The sequence below is a fragment of the Oratosquilla oratoria genome, chromosome 4 (genome assembly GCF_046742065.1).
Source record: "Oratosquilla oratoria isolate Oo_2021 chromosome 4, ASM4674206v1, whole genome shotgun sequence".
NCBI classification, from domain to species: domain Eukaryota; kingdom Metazoa; phylum Arthropoda; class Malacostraca; order Stomatopoda; family Squillidae; genus Oratosquilla; species Oratosquilla oratoria.
This window is the reverse complement of record NC_134780.1, coordinates 76,102,907-76,123,973: the sequence shown is the minus strand read 5'-3', so window position 1 is coordinate 76,123,973 and position 21,067 is coordinate 76,102,907. Positions and strand designations below refer to the sequence as shown.

Here is a 21,067-nt window from a genome sequence, read left to right as displayed (position 1 = left end):
CTTCATTCATCATTATATACAACTCCAGATACCAAAAGCTGTTCCCAGGATGCAATACTTCACCCCATACTTGCAACATTATTATGGAAATCTGCATTGTACACAATCTTGCATGCCAACAACACCTAGCCATGGTGTTCCTCAGGGAGATGGGCCTCGTTGCTTGCCCAGACAGTTTAGAGAACAACATCAACCCCAAATACTTAAAACTTGTCACTTTTTCAAGCATCTCACAATTCACCTTTGCATTCAATCTGCCACTATCAACATTATGTACATATACAATAACTTAAATTTTTCCTAAACTTGCTCAAAACTTTCTTCTCTCACATTGCCAAATTTTACATCAAATGCCTCAGTCTCTCCTCAAAATCAGCTGCACCTCTATTTAAATCCAACACAGCAGCAAGACATGGTTCCTCCGGAGCATGGCCTGACATCCATATGTATATCAGGTAAAATACATCCTAATCCTTCTGCCAAATACTTCTCACCCACCTGTCTCACCACATATTTGATCCTTGCAGCTTCAGCCTCTCCTAATCCCATATTGGTTTTACCCAATCACTAACTTCATGGAACTATACATGCACCATGCAAAGCCAGTTTAACACAGTAAAACATAAGGCCATTTGACTTAATTTCTTTGCATTCTTCAATACTGATATATATATATATATATATACATATAATATATATATATATATATATATATATATATATATATATATATATATATATATATATACATATAATACAAAAAGCAAGAACAATGGCATTTTCAACTCACTAAATGTGTTATGAGACTTACCATTTCTCAGCATTCATAATAAAGGATTATAAAATAATGAGTATACCCATATACATAAGAGAATATTCTTCTGTCTTCCTCAACACAATGGCTCAATACAATCAAACCATAAACAATAAAACATAAATTTCCACTGGCACTGGGTCAGTTTCCCTGAAAAAACTGCTCTGCAGAAACAAGCTATATTTTTGTTATGTAGAATAATTGGTATTCTGTTCTCTTATTTCAAATAAACTGTGAAATAAACTGCTTTAAAGGAACAGGGAGTGCTTCTATCAAAACATCCTTTAGAATCTATGGGTATTCTCATCTTCCTCTGCAAGAACAGAGTAGTCTAATTTCCTTGCTCTGCAGGAACAGACTCACCTGTTCTGATCTCCTCTGCACCAGCATACCCAGCACCTTTGAGAAGAATGAGGCCAGCAGTGGATTCAACGGCTTCTCCCGTTCCAGCAGACTGTTGCGGAGTAAATTTTGTCAAGCTTCATTTACAATTTTTCATTTGACTTAAGTACTGTTACCCACAAAATCAAGGTAATCTAGGCATGGGAGAGGACCACCTTTCATGGGCCTGGTAACTGCCTGACACCAATACTTCTCCAACTCACTCAGTTACCCATGAATATTTTCACATACTCAACCTCCTGACCATAAACACTTAATACTTACATTTACTCCATTTTTTTTCCCTTTTACCATTGTCAGACATTATATTTACATGTAATCTTATAAACAAATGACAATATCAAAAGTGAGTATGACATAAACCTAATTTGAACATCTGGTAAAAAAGATAGGAGCTACTACCTACCCATACAACTTGTCAAGTAAACATTTGTTGGATACCAGACTACTGATGACCACTGGAACATCTGAGGTGAGAATCTCTGCAGCCAGGTTTGCATATTTGAACCTTGTTTTGAGCTCCGTATCTGGTGCTGGCTCTGTCACTACCAGGGTTACAAGTTCCTCCATAACCTCAGGTTGAGATAAACTAAAATAGAAACAAACATGTGAAAAAAACTCAATTATATAAAAATCTATATTTACAAGGTATTCATACAATGCACCATACAAAGTTGATATGCATAAAAAGTAAGAAATGAAAGAAAAATATGTTATGCAGCATTTAAAAAAAAATAACTATATAAATGAAAAGTATACAAGTAATCTTTAATAGCTACACTTTCATTATTTCATAATGGATACTTAGATCCAACAAACATTACATTTAATGACCAAGTCATGAAATAACAAGCTTATATAAGTCATACTAGGTAATCACAAGGAACTGTAAACCAACATGCACTTAGTTGGTACAAAGAACTTATTATTCAAGTAGTTCATAGGACTTACTATTCAAGGAGTTTCTTGTTCTGTGCTTTACACTCCTGCAGAATCTCCTCCTCATCCATCAGCTCTCGTAGAGTCACATCCTGAAGGTTTCAGAAAACATTAAATCATCCTGCTGCTGCTGCTGTTGCTGCATTTATCATTTTTACTTTATTCCATTGCTATTAATACCCCTCTTGATCCATTAAACAAATGTAGTCACTTTCCTTCTCTTCATGGTTGATTTTATTATACTGTACACACACACACCCAAAGAAGGAAAAATACCAAAAGACTAGGAAAATGCCAATATCGTGCCAATATATACAGGGGGGAAACAAGGAAGACCCAACAAATTATAGACCAGTCTCCCTTACAAGTACAGTACCTAAAATTTGTGAAAAAGTTATCAAAAACAAAACATCTTGAGGAGAACAATATACTAAATCTGAGACAATTGAGATTTAGGCAAGGAAGGTCTAAATTTGGTCTGTTTCTATTCAAGACTAAAAGATATAATACAAGGGATGGATGGGCTGATTGTGCTTTCCTAGACTTACAACAAGCTTTTGATAAAGTACCACACAAAAAATTATTAAGAAAATTGGAAACCATAGAAGGGATACAAAGAAAACTATTAAAATGCATGAAGGATTTCTTGCATGGAAGAAAAATTATAGTTCTCAGAGAGAATTCTACCTGGGAAAAAGTGATGAGTGGTGTCCCACAGGGATCAGCATTGGCTACGATGTTTGCTATTTATGCAAATGACATGGATGAAGATGTGGAATGTTAATGAACTTCTTTGCAGATAACGCAAAACTGCTGAGGAAAGTAAGTACTGAAACAGAATGCGAGTCACTACAGAGATACAAAGTTTGGGAATGGAGTCAGAAGTTGGAAGTGGACTTTAACATAAAGAAATGTAGCATAATGACATTTGGAAAAAGTTAAAAAAGAATATCAGAGCAACATAAAATTGGTACAAAGGAAGTAAAGATAGTGGGTTCTGAAAAAGACCTGGGAGTAATCACAAAAGACATGACTCCTGATAAACTGATAAGTAAAATTGTTGGAGAAACCTTCAACTTGCTAAGATCAATAAAGGTGGCCTTTACCTACTTGGATGAAGAAATGGTGAAGAAAATACTAGTCACACTGATAAAGCCAAGACTGGAGTACACAGTGACTATGGACACCCAGTACTAAAAAGAATATAAAGAAAATGGAAAGAATCCAAAGAGCAATTACAACGATGGCCCCAACACTTTCAAAAATGTCATAAGAGGAGAGATTGTCAAAGCTGGAATTACCAACTTTGAAACAAAGAAGTGAAAGAGGTGACCTACTGACAATCTATAGAATAATAAGAGGCATGGAAGTCCTTGATAGAGAAGACTTACTAAATTGTGATAAGAAAAATACAAGGGGGCATGAAATGAAAATCAAAAAGGGGAGTTATAGAAGGGACCTGAAAAAGGACAGCTTTCCACACAGGGTGGTATGGAAGTCCTTGATAGAGAAGACTTACTAAATTGTGATAAGAAAAATACAAGGAGATATGAAAATAAAATAAAAAAGGATTTATAGAAGGGACCTGAAAAAGAACAGCTTTCCACAAAGAGTGGTAGATGTCTGGAACAAATTGGATAAAACAATAGTGTGTGCAAACACCATACATGAATTTAAGAGCAAACTAGATACAGCGAGATACAAAGATGGGACACCACAAGCATAGCTACCCTTCCTATAAGATACAATGAGGTAAATGTAAATAAATACACACACACACAAATTAAAAGTACAGAACAGGAAGATCGTACAACAAAACAGACTTTGGAAAACTTAAGAAATTTTTTCAAAATGCTAATTGGGAAAAATTCTACACTGACAAGACAAAAGTGGAAGAGAAATGGGTGATCTTGATGGAAATCTATAATGAAGGAGTGAATAGGTACGTATCAAGACAGAAATAAGAGAGGCTGTACATTAAATGTTGGTTCAATAGAAGATGCAGTGAAGTGAAAGATAGAAGAGACAAAGCTTGGAAACAATGGAGAAAAGAAAAAAAAATGGGGAAAATGGCAAATATGTATAAAAACTATAGAAATGAATATGTAAAAGTGTGCAGAGAGAAAAAAAGAAACTATGAAAAAGACATCATATAAAAAATGTAAAGATCAACCCACATTATCCTATATATGAATGTTAAACTTCAAAATAAACAGGAAATGGTGAAACTATGCCAAGGAAATACAGAATACACAGATCTAGAAATGGCCTTAGTCATGAACAATCACTTCAAGTCAGTTTTCACAAGAGAAAAAGTACAGCACTGGGATGAAGGAAGTGAAGTGTGATCTCCCCCATGAGGGAAATAACAATGACACAAAAAGAAATAATGGAGCAATTAATGAACCTTGACATTAGGAAATCACATGGCCCAGATGCAATTGCAAATTGAACACTAAAAGAATGCAAAGAAGAAATAATAGACAATATACAACATAAGTTGCTCACTCAAAGAAGGAAAAATACAAAAGAACTGGAAAAATGACAACATTGTACCAATATATAAAGGAGGAAACAAGGAAGAACCAACTAATTACAGATTGGTCTCTTTTAACAAGCACTGTAGCCAAAATTTATGAAAGCATTATCAAGAATAGATGGGTAAAACACCTGGAAGAAAATAATATAATAAACTTGAGACAATTTGGATTCAGACAGGGAAGATCATGTACCATAAATCTAATTTGTTTTTACTCAAGACTAATAGATATAATACAAGAAAGGGATGGATGGGCTGAATGTGCTTTCCTAGACTTACAAAAAGCCTTTGACAAAGTACCACACAAAAAATTTGCCTTTGACAAAGTACCACACAAAAAATTATTTTAAAAAATTGGAAAACATAAGATACAAGGCAACCTACTAAACTGAATGGAGGATTTCCTGCATGGTAGAAAAATGAGAGTAGTACTCAGAGAAAAGTATTCAGGTTGGAAGAAGGTGATTAGTGGAGTCCCACAAGGATCTGTACTGGCTCCAGTAATGTTCACTATTTTTGTGAATGACATGGATGATGATGTGGAATGTTACACAAGTTTCTTTGCAGATGATGCTAAATTGTTGAGGAAAGTGACAAACGAAACATACTGCAAATCACTACATCACTACAGAGAGACCTAAACAAGGTTTGGAAATGGAGCCAGAAGTGGGAAGTGGGCTTCAACATTAAGAAATGATGTAGCATAATGGAATTTGGAAAAAGAAATATATATATATACATATATATATATATATATATATATATATATATATATATATATATATATATATCAGGACAATATACAATTGGAACTAAGGAGGTAAAGAAAGTGGGATCTGAAAAAGACCTGGAGCAATTACCTCAAATGACTTATCCTCTGATAAACAAATAAACAAAATTGTTGGAGAATCCTATAAATTGCTAAGATCAATAGAAGTGGCATTTACCTATTTGGATGATGAAATGATTAAAAATAATATTAGTCACATTAATAAGGCCTAGACTGGAGTATGCAGCAACATTATGGTCACCCAGTACCAAAAAGAATATAAAGACAATTGAAAGAATCCAGAGAGCAACCACGAAAATGGCCCCAGCACTTTCAAACTTTTCATATGAAGAGAGACTGGCTAAATAAAAGTTACTGACTTTGGAACAAAGAAACGAGAGAGGCTACCTACTGACCATCTACAGAATCATGAAAGGCACAGAAATACTTGATAGAGAGGACTTAATAAATTGGGACAAGATAAACACAAGAGGACATAGAAATTCAAAAAGGATAGTTACAGAAGAGATATGAAGAAAAACAGTTTTCCACACAGAGTGGTGGACACTTGGAACAAACAACAATGGTGTGTGCGAAAACCACACACAAATTTAAGACCAAACTAGACACTGAGAGATACAAAGGCTGGACACCACAAGCGTAGCTCCCCTTCCCATAAAATACAACTAGGTAAATAGGTAAATACACACACACACACAAAATTGTTAAAGAAGGAGAGTACTGAAATGGACTGTGACTCATTACAGAGATCTGAACAGGGTTTGGGAATGGAGTCAGAAGTGGGAAGTAGAATTCAATATAAAAAAATGTAGCATAATGGAGTTTGGAAAAAGTAAAAAAAAAAAAGGACATCAGGAAGATATAAAATTGGTGAAAAAGAAGTAAAGAGGAATCTGAAAAAGACCTGGGAGTGCTCATCACAAAAGATATGTCCCCTCACAAACAAACAAAATTGTTGGCAAAACATATAACTTACTAAGATCAATAAAAGTGGTTTTTACCTACCTGAATGAAGAAATAGTAAAGAAAATACTAGTCACATTGATATGGCCTAAATTGGAGTATGCAGTGACACTATGGTCACCCAGTACAAAAAAAGAATACAAAGAAGACTGAAAGAATCTAGAGAGCAGCTATGAAGATGGCCCCAGAACTAACAAAACTATCATACAAAGAAAGATTGTTAAAATTGGAGTTGCCAACTCTGGAACAGAGAAGAGAAAGAGGTGATTTGTTGACCATCTACAGAATTATGAAAGGCATGGAAGTCCTTGATATAGAAGACTTACTAAATATGGATAAGAGAAACACAAGTGGGCATGGAAAGAAGCTTAAAAAGGACATTTACAGAAGAGATCTGAAAAAGAACAGCTTTCCCCACAGAGTGGTGGATGTATGGAACAAATTAGACAAAAAAAATAGTGTGTGTAAAACCAATACAAGAATTTAAGAGCAAATTGAATATGGAGAAATACAAAGACGAGACACCATGAGCTTAGTTCCCCTTCCCATAGGATACAACTAGGTAAATACACACAAACACATGCATATTCTTAAACATCTACCAATATATGCTACATATTTTAGAATTTACATAACCAAATACTCACCTCCTTCTGAAGTAATGTGTCTATTTGAGCTGATGTGCTGTAATAACCTGAATATTTCCAAAACATCTTGAATAATCTGTGAACAAGAGAAGGGGAAAAGTATTAGCATTTAAATTAAAAATATTTCATATTATCTACCTGAAAAAATAAGTATGGGCTGAAAGAAAGGAATATAAGAGGGATATTTCTACGAAAGAAAGCAAAAATTAAAGAAAGAAAAAAAAATGAACAAGACAAAGAGAGAGAGAGAATAAAGTGTTGATTTATAAATTAAAAATGAAAACAAGAAACATTAGACTTGGCAATTATAGATGGCAAAAAAGACAATGATCAAGAATTAATATCAGCCAGGAAAAGACATGTCACTCCTTCATAAAAGATAATAAGTTTTAAGAATAAATATCCTCAATTTGCTCTGGGTACCTCAAATCCCAGGACTGATGTGCTGGACAATGTGGGAGCAAGCAAGAAACATCTAACAAAAAACACAAAATATAGCTTTAAAACACTCCCAACAGAACATGATGATGAAACCAGTTAAGGCACCTGGGTCAGATGAGTGTTATGCAAAGTGTCTGAAGAAGGAAGGTACAGTAATAGTGGACTGGCTTGTGAGGTTGTTTTATGTGTGTCTAAGGGAGGGCAGAGTCCTACAGGACTGGAGGAGTGTCTGTATAGTTCCACTTTACAGGGGAAAAGGGGACAAATGTGAGCATAGTAGCTTCAGAGGAATCAGCTTGTTGAGTGTAGTTGGGGAGGCTTATGGAAGGATTTTGAGAGGATTATGAGAGGAACTGAGGGAGTAATTGATGACGAACAGTGTGGGTTTAGGAAAAGTAGGGGTTGTGTGGATCAGATTTTTGTGCTAAGACAGACATGTGAGAAAGCTTTAGGGAAAGGTAAGAATGTTTTTAGGACTTTATAGATTTGGAAAAGGCTTATAACAGGATGGACAGGAAGGCACTGTGGGAGGTTAAGCAGATATATAGGGTCAAGAAATAGAAGAAGTGAGTGGTTGTAAAGGTGGGACTCCATCAAGGATGTGTCATGTCACCATGGCTGTTCAATGTGTACATGGATGAGGTGGTGTGGGAGGTAGATGCAAGGGTAATGGACAGGGGATTGGAGATGGTTAAAGAAAATGGAAAAATAAATGAGAGGTGAGCCTATGTAGGCATCATGAAGCGCGAGTGGGTACACAAGGATTCCAGCATCATCTTGATTATATATATATTTTTTGTAGTTGAATATGAGTTACCCCCAGATTCTGTGAGCTGGTTTGACAACGTTTTCTGTGTTTATTATTACCCAAAGTAAAAGAGAACAAGTAATACAGCAGTGACTTTATATTTTATAATGCAAGTAGTGTGATGCACCATACATAACAGACGATGCTGCGTGCGAGAATTTAAACAGTATTGAAATGGTTAAGGGAGTTAGTGATGGAGTTTGGGAAGGTATGTGATAAGAGAAAGTTGAAGGTAAATATGGGTAGAAGGTGATGAGATGTGCAAAGGGAGAGGATAGTGGCAATTTGGAAGTAAGTCTTAAAGGTGAGAGGCTGGAGAATGTGGTTAGTTTTTGGTACTTGGGGCCGAATGTGGCTGGAAAGGGGGGAGTGGAGGTGAAGTAAATTATAGATTTAGAGGATTAAGTAAGTGCCATGGGGAATTAAAAAATGTAGTGAGAGATAGACATTTTGGGAATGGATGGAAAGAGAAGAGCATATGAAGGGGTGATTGTGCTGATAGCACTGTATGGGGCATAGACATAAAACTTAAAGAGAGGCAGAGAGGAAAAGTTTAAATGCTTGAGATGAAATGTCTGAGAAGTATGATAGGAGTTACTAGGTTGGATAGAGCTACATACGAGGAGGTGAGGAGGAGAGCAGAGGTGGAAAAGGAGATGACATAGGGTTGATGAAAGAGTATTGGAATGGTTTGGACACATGGAAAGAATGAGTGAAGAAAGATTAGTAAAAGAGGTGTGGAGAGCAGAGGTGGATGGATGGATGGATAGAGTGAAAGGGGCATTGAGCAGGGAAGGGAGGTGAGAGATAGGGGTGAGTGGAGAATGGGTGTGGACAGATCAGTGATGCAAGGAAAGGAGTGGGTGGGGAAAGGAGAGGTTGGGGAGGGGTTATGTGTGAATGATATTTTGATGCAGCCTGAAGGGATTTCTCCCACCTCTTTTTCTGCATGGGGGGATGGAGACGGGGTGTTGCAAATGAAGCAGCCTTGCTATGGATGTGCTGCATCTTGCTGCATTCCTTCTGACCCAGGGCAATGTGTGGGATACAGGGATGACCTGTTATCCATGAGGAACTAAGATGAGAGGGAGGAAAGGATGGTGGGCGTGGAATGGGTGGGGATGGAATGAGTAAGGGTAGGTGTATGCCTTTTGACTTTAGCTACCTCCCTTGTGAAGGGGAAAAAGTGCTTGGTATATATAGAAAATATAAACAATAGAATATCTACATTTGGAATAAAAAATCCTTCCCTTAGAGCAATATTTGAAAATTATATCCTAGCCCTCATTGAGCATCTAATTTCAATTAACATTCAGACTGCTTTCAATTTTGTTCTGTGGAGTTTCTATTACCATGGGCAAAGCCTAGGCATTTATAATGATGAAATATTCAAAGTGTTACCTAATTTGTTCTTTTATCTACATAAGGTATATAGGTTCTCTTATATCAAGTCAATTTCCTAATAGATAAGATGCATATATTAAGATATAATGTTGTTCATCATTATTCTTTGCCTTAAGACTGTTCACTAGTTTAAAATCAACTTTGTTCTTTATTAAATCAGATAACAACTTGTTCTTCCTGGCTATATGGGCATGTGGCATGTTATCCTGATCCTCACAGGGTTGTCTCCACAAGAGACAACCCTCAATGGAAGAGACGAAGGGGACTTCCATAGAATTCATGGCTGGTGCTAGTTGAGACAACCCATTGAGAACTGTTTAGAGTGGGAAGGGTGGCTGCATGGAAGCTTGCTCGGAGGTACTGTGGGGACTGGCACCAGCGTGTGAGTGAAGTAATGCACCCCCTGGCGTATGCCTCTAATTGATAATGATGATGATGCTGCTGTTTGTCATCATCAGCCTTGGATGCATTACACAATTTGCTCTTTGGTGTAAGTTTTGGTTTTTCATATTTGCCTCTTCCTTGTAGTTTTCAACCTCTACTTCCTTCAGTTTCTACTTGTCATCAAAACTCACTATCAAGTGACTGTCTGAGTTTGCTTTACATTTTCTACTTGTGTTTCAACACTGTTATAATTTTCTATGTTTATAGTATTCTCATTTTCACTGGATTCTTCAATCAACATGCCTTTGTCTCTTCATTTTACTGGCATGGTACTATTTACCTAGTTCATTTCCATTTTTTCTATTTCTCTGATCATTTCAAGCATTACTGGATACATGTTCATGGTTTTCAATCTCAGAATCTATCTTGTTATTCATCTCTTGCTTCAAAAAATTTCTCTTGATATATGACTTCCTGCGAGTTGTAAAATTCTGACATTTCATCACTTAATACAAATGAATGATTCATTTCCTTTCTACTGGAACATTTTTTTTTACATTTACAGTAAATAAAATGTTACCACTATCTAGTATATTTCTTACCAGTATATATATTGTATTTATGAACACACTTCTTTGCAACAGTCCTATTAATTGTAATAAAATAGGATTTGCAACATACATATTATTGAGATAGTTACTTTCTGCATCTTACTGAGTCTGCACATTCTTCTATTTCAGTTGTCATTTTCCTCATAACTGTTGCTATTTCATTAATTTTCTCTGTTTTCTGATCTCTCTTCGTATTTGGACAAGTCCCACAACTAAAACTAAGAATTTTCCTAAATCAGGTATGTTATCATTCTTCTATTTACTCATTTCCTTCCCCAATAGGAAAGAAGGATCATCAATATCCAACACTTCTTGTTGCCCACAGCATATCTACAATTGTGTTCTTATCAGTTATTCACAGCTGTCCACCAACATTTTACAATTAACCAACCACATACAAGCACAAGTTAACAAGGCTAACAGAGTACTCAGGGCAATTAGGCACACATTCATAGCTATGGATAAGATTGTATTCCTGCATTTGTATAAGTCTAGTTCAGCCCCACTTGGAATATGCTTCCATTGTATGGAATCCAAGATTGAAAAGGGACAAAGATGCGCTGGAACAAGTTCAGCGATGTGCCACAAGACTGGTCAATGGACTGTCTCACCTCTCATATTCAGAGCAACTCACTAACCTTCAGCTTCCCACTCTGCATTTTTGACGAACTGATGTCATCCAAGTCTTCAAGGTATTAAAGAACATCAACCAAACCAACTATCAATGAGAGTGTAATTCCTGTGGCAAAACAATGTTCCAGCCATCAATCAGCACCACCACCAGAGGACCTAACCTAAAACTACAAGTGCATCATCAACCAGGACCAAGGAAGCACTTCCTTTCATCCAGAGCTGCTGAAGAGTGGAACAAACTAAGCCAGGACACAGTGGATGCTATCAACGTTGAGACTTTTAAGAATAAACTTGCTAAAGAATGGGAGTATAAGGCAGAATTATAGCAGTATAACTTTTCATACTAAGTATATGCCAAGTGTTGTTGCACATACACATACTACAGGATTAACACTCAACCTTGGTATGTGGTGTTATTACCCATGAGTGCACCTAATGACCAATGCTAAAGGTAAATCATAATAATTCAAAGTCACATTTAAAAGCACTAAACACCAGCCTTTAAATTTTGAATAATATACATCAACACTCACTCCCTTTAGAATTTCTGGGTTTGCCAGCCTCATAATTGCTTAGACATGATGAATACAGTAATACAGTACAGCAAACTGAAATGTAAATTACACTTACATAAAACTAAGTGCAAGATAACATATCAAATGGGAGCATATTAAAGTGAATGAATGACATGCACCTTTCTTGAAATCTTATAAGATGGCCTCCCAGTTGTTTTGACATGAGTTACCTGAAACATGATCTCAAGAGTCCGACACTTTGTCAAAACTGACCAAATCCAAGTGAAATATGTTGAAAACCAGTGAAACCAGCCAATATATACCCATTAAATGAGTTTAAATCCTGAAATAACTAAAACTTTTCAAATAAATTTTACTCGGTTTTTCTAAAATGTGATCTCTGTTTGCCTAGCTACCTTTGTCATGGGATATCGACCAGTTTCGTGATATCCACCAAACCACGCTAAACTCACTACCTTGAAAAACCATCATCTGGAGTTTCAAACAGTAAACGTCTTCAAAATTATCTCTTATTTGCTTTTGAGAGGCCTATCTATTCTTAGGAAATTATTTTTATCAAGTCAAAATCAAATATCATAATCACAGCATTATTGAACTTCAAAATAAATCAAACTTATAACATTTATTATCTTTAACTGGCAATCAGTCCCATTTTCCCTTCTTTTGCTTTTAAGAGATATATTAATTTTAAGGAAATTATATACAAAATACACATAAGCAACGAATGATGGCAGCATTACTGAATTTCTAAATAAATAAACTGATATGCAACTACTACTCTATTTCCAGACAATAATCAGTCTCACTTTTTTATAATCTTATTTTATTCATTCATTTATCTATTTTTTATCACGACCACCAAAGACTGGTACCTGGTTCTCCATTTCAATCTGGAGGTGCATCCCTAACGAGCTGAAACTTAAGTCTCTGGGCAGGGCCATAGATTTCCCCATTTCATGTCTGACTGTATTTTCTATTTTTTCACATAAAGAGAACTACCAACAAGTGACAGCTCACTTCCTTCTGATAAAATAAGCCAGTAACACAGAAATAATCTCACACTAGTACAACATAAACAACAGCCCAATGTTTCTTCCCCAGGAGATCTAAGACTACTGCCTACCATTACAGGGCTAAGAATTTCCATTGGATGAAACTTGAGGCATCATTTGTTATTCTTTCTCTTCTTAGATGGATAACTTTATGAAATAATTTACTTTCAATAAAAACTATCCCCAGGAAATACCTAGTAATAATTAACATGGGAAGTAAATGTGTGTGTGTATTTACCTAGTTGTATCTTACAGAATGAGGAGCTACACTCATGGTGTCCCTGGTGGTGTGTCCCCATGGTGTGTGTACATGTGTATTTTACCTAGTTGTATTATACGGGAAGAGAGCTATGCTTGTAGTGACCCGTCTTTGCATCTTCACCATCTAGTTTGTTCTTAAATTCTTGTATATTTTTTGCACACAATGTTGCCATATCCAATTTGTTCCAGACACTCGTGTGGGAAACTATTGTTTTTCAGATCTCTTCTATATCTATCCTTTTTGAGTTTCTTTTCATGTCCTCTTGTTTTTCTCTTGTCCCACTTTAATAAATATTTGTGTGGAAGAGTAATAGCACCCCCCCACATCATGAATAAAAACAACCCATTCTACCTGCCCCCCATCTCAACACTTTGGGTCCCCATTGCCTTCCATACTGCTCAAAACAATAACAATGAAGTTAAGTGCAATTCTTCTACACCAGAATCCACCAGCCGAAACTAATCTATTCCCACAAAACACCATTCCTTTCTCACCTCAAATAATTTTTTCGTTTTTTTTTTATGAAAACTAATCAACTAAGAAAATTTTGCAGAAAAGAATCACCCTCCCCTATTTTGTCCAAACACCATACAAAAGTCCACAATTATGGTTTAACAGTATGTACTTACCACTTCCAATTAAAACTGATATGCTACTATCAAGTTCAGCAATTTCACTACCATATTATTGTACTCCCAACGGTAGAGAAAATGAAAAAAAAAAAAAAAAAAAAAAAAATCCTCCGTCATACAATATTTTCTGGTGTTAATTTAGGTTTCATTAGGTTCTTTTCTTTCACCACATACTAGATCCAACATCAAAAATGATATACATACATATATATATTTATATATATACAGTATATGGTATATATGTATAAATATCCTTGGTCATAACAATTCAGTTTTATTAATGTACTAGTTTAATAATACTGTTCTCATTTTGGTGTTTGTTATGGATAGCACAAGAATCCTAGAGGTCCTATCTGCAAACATAATTTGCTCACCCTTTATTGAAGATGGGGCAAAATAAATGGTGTTACAATCTAAGAAACTAATCTGCATTGAACACATTCTAGAAGAAACATTATTTCATCTACAAAAGTTTGAAAAAAATATATAAAGTAAAATAAATAAATAGATAAAATAAAATATAATTTTAGAAGTGTACACTTATGCAATATACATACATACACCAAGGGCCTTTTCCCCCCTTACAAGGGAGGTAGCCAAATTCAAATGCATAAATCCACTCCCATTCTCCACCCCTCCTTTTACTTTTTTCCTGAATCCTCTTGGATGATGAGGCATCCCTGCATCTCCCTGGGTCAGAAGCAATGCAGCAAGACACAGCAAGGCCGCTTCATTTGATTGGTGACCACCCACTTCTCCATCCCCTCATGCAGAAAAAGAGAAGACGGAGAGAAATCCCTTCGGGCTGTGTCAAAATATCATTCACACTTACTCCCACATTCCCCCATCTCCCACCCACTCCCTTCCATACATCACAGCATCATCTCCATTCACCACTATCTCCTGTCTTCTCCCGTCCTTCCTCAACAGACATTCCCCTCTTTCCCAAAGTCCCTTTTACCCCATCCATTCATCTCATCCTAGGTCGGCCCCTCATGTTCACTCCATCTACCTCTGCCTTTCACAATTAATCTTTCTTCACTCATTCTTTCCATGTGTCCAAACCATCCCAATACTCTTTCATCAACCCTATCTCCCAACTCCTTTTCCATCTCTGCTCTCCTCCTCACTTCCTTGTTTCTTACTCTATCCATCCTAGTAACCCTTACCATACTTCTCACACATTTCATCTTAAACACATTTAAACTTTTTCTCTCTTCCTCCCTTATGTTCCATGTTTCTACCCCATACAGTGCTGCCGCCACAATCACCCCTTCATACAATCTCCACTTAGCATCTATTCCCAAATGTCTTTCTCATTACACTTTTTAATGCCCCAAGGCATTTACTTGCTTCTCTCAATCTAAATTCCACTTCCACTCCTTTCCCACCATATCTGCGCCAAAGTATCCAAAGCTATCCACTTCCTCCATCCTATCTCCCTTAATACTTACTTCCAATTTGCTGCCATCCTCTCCCCTTGTACATCACCTTACATTTACCCACACTAATTTTCAACTTCCTTTTTTCACAAACCTTTTACACAAAATATAGCAATAGAAAATTAAATATTTATTTTGTAAATTATAATACATCAACATCATATATGTTTTTCTTGGTGGAAATCAATAGCAGAAAATGTCGCTAAAAATGATACCCTAACAAACAAAGCCATGGTGACTCCTTGAGACATCATCTTTGTTTTGATAGATGCAAAGGCCAAAGAAATTAATGTATGATAAATTTGTCTAACCTAACCTACAATCCTACTTAACCTACCTACTGTAGGTTCCACTTCACCCATCTACTCAACCAAATCATCCCATCACAGTTAAGTTTTAGACAAATTTATCATACTTAATTTTATTTGACTTCCATGTCTATCAAAACAAAGATGGCACCTCAAGCAGCCAGAAGGCAGAGTTGGCGAAGGGCTGAGCTGACCAGCAAGCACCTACCTAACCTAACCTACATTTAGTAATGCAGTGCCTGTAATTCTAGAGGTCATCAGTGTCATCGTTGTCAACTGGGATACTGACAGCTGGTTTTGGCGTCCGATCGGACAGCCAGATGTACAGGAGTTTCATAGCTTGAAGAAAATTATGAAGCTCAGCTCTGTAGCACTGTTTTAAATACAAGTAGCATGGTGATGTCACTTGGAGTGGGAGAACACTCAGAATACTTATATGCCATCATCAAACATTGACTGGACTGGTTAGACAAGAACATGGTGTCTCAAACCTATTATCACAGCTCTGTTTAGTTGTGTATTTACTTTTAGCATGGTTTTTTGTTATTGATTTCTGCTAACAAAAACATAGATTATGTTGATGTATTATAATTTACAAAATGAATATTGCTACATCACATAGGTGTGCACTTCTAAAAAAAAAAAAGATAAAACACACTTCAGCTATAATTATGTGGTATCATTTCCTAAGAATTTGTGAAAGTTCCTCAGAAAAAAGAGCTCACTTCCAATAACATGCAAACACATTTTCACTTTTTGTTCCCATTTGATGATTTGAAAGACCTAATTTTTCCTATGGAAGGGTTACATTAGGTTAGGTTAGGATCTACTGGACAATAAGTTTTGTTAAATACCTGTGTTTGCATGTTTCTGGAATCTTACTGAATTTTATTGTCCAAAACCCTAGATTTACTGAAGACAGATGACTGTCACTGTGTTATGTATATTTTTCTTCCCAATAGAAACTTACTGTAATTAGCCACTGGTGTACATGCTATGGGACACATATATTATTTTTATCTAAAATCTGTCACTTTGAGACTGCAAATTTACTACACTATGTAACTATTTAATACCAGAAATACCTTTCTAAGGATTCCAATAACCTAAAATATCTCGCATCAGGTGAGATACAGTTGTAACAGTTCCAAGATGAAGGTTGCATACATAATGATAATTCCTTTTCATAAATTGAAAGCTTTCTCGTTCTAAATCTTCTACTGTTATTATTTCACTGGACCAAAAGTCACTACACGAAAACCAATCATGTCTTGGAGCAAAACAGAAGAAGAAAACTATAACACTATACAACTTTGTTACCGTCATTTGTCGTGTGTCATCCCTGAGAACTTGGCTGACTCCCCTTCCGTCTGGTTTGTTTATGCAACAAAATTTTCGTGTATTCTACAATAAATTGCTGGTAAACACAACTACAGGTAATGTATAAATATAAATACATTAAGAACTACGACACTACCTTTCATTCATAAAATCTGACCTACAAATCTATTAAATTATGAACCAAGTTCTCGGTGCATTTTCTGTAAATCCACTACTTACTAATCTCTACTTCGTCGTTCTGTTTTCTTACCTTTATAAATTATGTGTTCTCATAGTAGAAAATGGGAATAGAGAAATTTGGATATGTTACGGTGACGCTACTCCTAACGCCTTATCTCCCTCGTACTGAATGCTTTGACAACACCATCACTTTTCCATTCACTATCACAATTTTTTTAACTCGCAGCCTACGACGTTTTATAATTCATACCAATTCACACGATATGTTATTTGTATCAATTCGAAGTTAACCAAACGTAATAGTGCAACTAGTGACATAATAATGACAAAACTTGTTATTTGTCCAAAATTCCTCCTCCTGCGACCCAATCCATTGGACATCGGTGCAAAATGGCGCTAGCTGCTAAAAAATATAAATAAAAATTATAGGTTTCACTAATACATAAATTGTAGGTGAGGCTTCTATTTCGTTTGGTATATTTATTAAAATTAATTGTTTGTATGAACATAAAAATCTGATATTATTTTTTATATTAGATGCTGCATAGGCGGACCACTTGAAGGAAACTGAAAGCGCATGCGTTACACATGTAGTAGTGTAGTAGAAGTCTGAGGGAATGTAAAAACATAACGGACGTGAGATTAAAAAAAAATATCTCCCACATATTTCTTTTTTTTACAAAAGCGTTATGAGGAGCTAAGATGAAAGGGTGCTGGATGGGCGTGGAATGGGTGGGAATATGTACGTGCTACGTAGCTGATTAAAATCGTGTGGGGTATAGAATAATAAATCAAACACCACGTCAGAGTGGATCTCTTTACTATCGAAGGGTTACCTTATAGCGTTAATCTGAATACAACTGCAGCAGTATCAAAGACTCTCTAGTTAGGAAAGGTTTCTTGGTGAGTAGCAAGTCTTCCTTGTACAAATGGGGTTATATTTTCTATTTTTCTCAATTATATTAATGTTTTTCATTTTCACTTTATACTGTAGGTGTATGAGAAACAAAACCACTTTATTGTTCATCTGTTAATCAATTCGATTGGACTTGGAGGAGTAAGTTCAATCAAAAGGATTACAAAGGCGGAGCAATCCGACAGCAAACCTTTTGGTCTATATCTAGATCGGATGCGAAAAAATCATAATAAATAAATAAATAAAAACTATAATAATGTAAATAATAAATAAAATACATAAATAAATGCATAGTTCAATAATAAACAAACAGGTAAATAGTAAATAATAATAAATTGACATATAACTAACAATAAATGAGAATCAAGCAAGTTATAATAAACAAACGGTCAAATGATAACAAAACAGACAAATTATATAAAATAAATTATAGTCATTACAGCATCTTCCTTAGGTGTTTATCTAAATGATTCTTAAAGCTTCGAACTGAACTACATTGCACTGCCTCTGCAGGAAGTTTATTCCATTCATTAACTACACGATTGGCGAAGTTGTTTCTACCCACTTCCAAATTAAATTTATTTCCGGACAGTTTGAGACCATTGTTTCTTGTCTGATTCTCATTCAATGTGAAAATTTTGTCACTTTTGATGTTGATCATTCCTCCAGAAGGAACAATTGCTCATTCAATTCTCAGCGAGTCCCATAATGACTCACTAGTGAGCAGTCAACACGTTCGCGCAATTAATCTTGGACGTTTCATATATTTTTCATAGCCCCTACTCCCCAGGCCTTGTCTGTTGCTGAGTCCTTCAACGGAATTGGCTCCGTAGTCAATAGGACGAGAAGTCAATGCCACAAGTCATTTGGCCTCAGTGTAATTACATTACACCCGAGTGTAATGCATTATGTTTGTCGTTCTGCCAAATTCATTATTTAATTTCTTCCAGTGTCCTACGAGGATTCCTGCATCTATCCTTTTGCCCAGAATTACATTATTTTCATGTGAACTCGGAAGGAAATCACCCTAATGAAGAGGCAGGATTTTGTAGGACTAATATAGAGCTATCTGCAGACAGAACGCATGGCCGATCCAGCCTAGAGTTGTTTTGAGCGGGAAGGAAGGGCGCCTTACCTGCTCAGACAAACTGTGGGGTCTGGCGACGGCGTGGGAGTAAAATAAAGCACCTCCTGGCGTATGCTCCTAATGGATAATGAACACCACATAATACAAGAAAGCTGTGTGCTCAGGTTTTGTAGATTACGGAAACGACTTTGTGAAGAACAAACGCTGATATTAAGCTTTATACATGAAAAAGGTGTAAAGGAATAGTGTAGTTGTTGTTTTTTTGTTACAAAAGTGAAACTTGGAAATGAACGAAGACGACGGAGAATAAAGGGAAATGCATGCAGACAAAGAGAGAGAATATTGCTGGGAATAACGCCAAAAGACAGGAAGCGAACACGCAATGGCAGATAAGATGGTGGGCAGATAAGATAGAGAAGTTGGCAGGGGTGACGTGGCAGAGGTTGATATAGTCGTGAGGCTCAAGGAAGAAATTAGGGGAAGCCTTTGTTCAGCAGTGGGCTCTTGACAGCTGCTTGGCCGATATATCTGATTAGACCACTTTTAGTGCTGCCAACAATTTTGGGGGCTAGTTAGGATATATATCATGCAGAGAAGAAGGATAAAGATGAATATTTTGCCACAGGAGTATGGACGTCCAAAGGATTATTTATTAGTTTACCCATTCATATATTTATTTTGCGTAAGGGCTTGTAAAAGAGTAAACTCACACTGTTGACTTCATACTGTTCTGAAGCCTTTACAATTATTTCACGGGCGATTTTTTAAAATTGTGATACCACAGATAAAAAACACCTCTCGCACTACGTGACATGTAGCCGACTATTTGAATAACTAATGTTCTATGCTAGACACTGCGTAATAAACACTGTTGTCACCACTCGCATGTAGAATTTACTATGGAGAGGATTTTCAAGGTGTTGGTGAGCCGAAGGCTGGGTTATTCCTACCTTATCAAACTCTTCGCTTTTCGTGTGCACCTGGACTTCCTGAAAACTATTTACAGTGACATGGACACAGGCATACATAATTTCCAGAGCTTTATGTATATCAAAAAGATGTTCATCAGTTTCAATTATCGATTGGCATTCGCCCTTCTCATATCAAACAGATTCGAGAAGTTTATGTTTTTATTTTGATGCAACACCATGCAATCGTTAGAAGACATTTATCTAGCTAGCTAAACAAACTTTTTCTGGGGGTAGTAGTGTATGTGTGTGGATTCTCACACTGCCCCTTGTCCATGCTTGGGAGGCAGTAATGGCTAATTTAGTGAATGGATTCAAGGCCAAGATGTATCCATTACTAAAGGGAAAAATGTCATCTTTGGCGTACTGCCCCGATATACATCGACCCCGCGCGGAAGTGTAGGAATATGAACGGTAAAGATATCCTCTTCCCAAGTCTTTAATGTAAAGGATGAACAAAATGTTTAATTTTCGTTTGTGTTGTTTTAGTTTTGTTATATATTATGGTATATATTCGTGTTATGACGTATACCTGCTGTAGGGAAAGTGTGTGAGCGATTCTATGGACTGGGTATTCCATGGATGAACAAGATTGTACCTAGGAAATAAAGCCACCAACTTGGAAGATGCCACAAATGGCGGGGAGAGAAACCACACACACACACACACACACACACGTCGGTCGGAGTGGCAGCGAAGTCTGGACTCCGGTGATATCTTCAAATTTCGAGGATCACAACGACAAGGAAGTACCTGTGTTGTATTAATAGGGAAGGGGAAAGCTCGTGGTGTAGTGGGAAGGTGAAGAAAAAGGAGAATGGGAGGGATTAGTGAGGAAAATGGAAGGAAATGAGAAAAGGGAAGATAGGGCCCAGGAAGTCAGACGGCATGTCAGCAAAAGACGGCCTGACGATAGTGGTGAAGTCGATGTGATTAGTAAAAAAAATAGAAATATAGATAATAGCAGC

The 21,067-nt window shown here is 36.4% G+C and overlaps 1 protein-coding gene across 13 annotated transcripts in view; it reads right to left on the bottom strand.

Annotated features, from left to right (window-relative positions):
• Positions 1-19,870, bottom strand: part of fmt (phosphatase 6 regulatory subunit 1-like protein fmt) — a 61,474-nt gene extending 41,604 nt beyond the window's left edge. For 9 of the 13 annotated variants that reach the window (XM_076184351.1, XM_076184352.1, XM_076184360.1 and 6 more), the window contains exons 1-5: positions 16,693-16,787; positions 7,095-7,170; positions 2,168-2,247; positions 1,623-1,805; positions 1,178-1,268 (exon numbers count right to left, since the gene is read on the bottom strand). In XM_076184351.1, coding sequence (XP_076040466.1) covers positions 1,178-1,268; positions 1,623-1,805; positions 2,168-2,247; positions 7,095-7,170; positions 16,693-16,772 — 510 coding nt within the window. In that variant the 5' untranslated portion in view covers positions 16,773-16,787. Of the gene's footprint in view, positions 1-1,177; positions 1,269-1,622; positions 1,806-2,167; positions 2,248-7,094; positions 7,171-14,502; positions 14,616-16,692; positions 16,788-16,927; positions 16,950-17,198; positions 17,519-19,841 lie in introns of those variants that run through there. The other 4 variants (XM_076184356.1, XM_076184357.1, XM_076184358.1 and 1 more) reach the window with 4 other exon arrangements.
• Between the last annotated feature and the right edge of the window lie 1,197 nt (positions 19,871-21,067).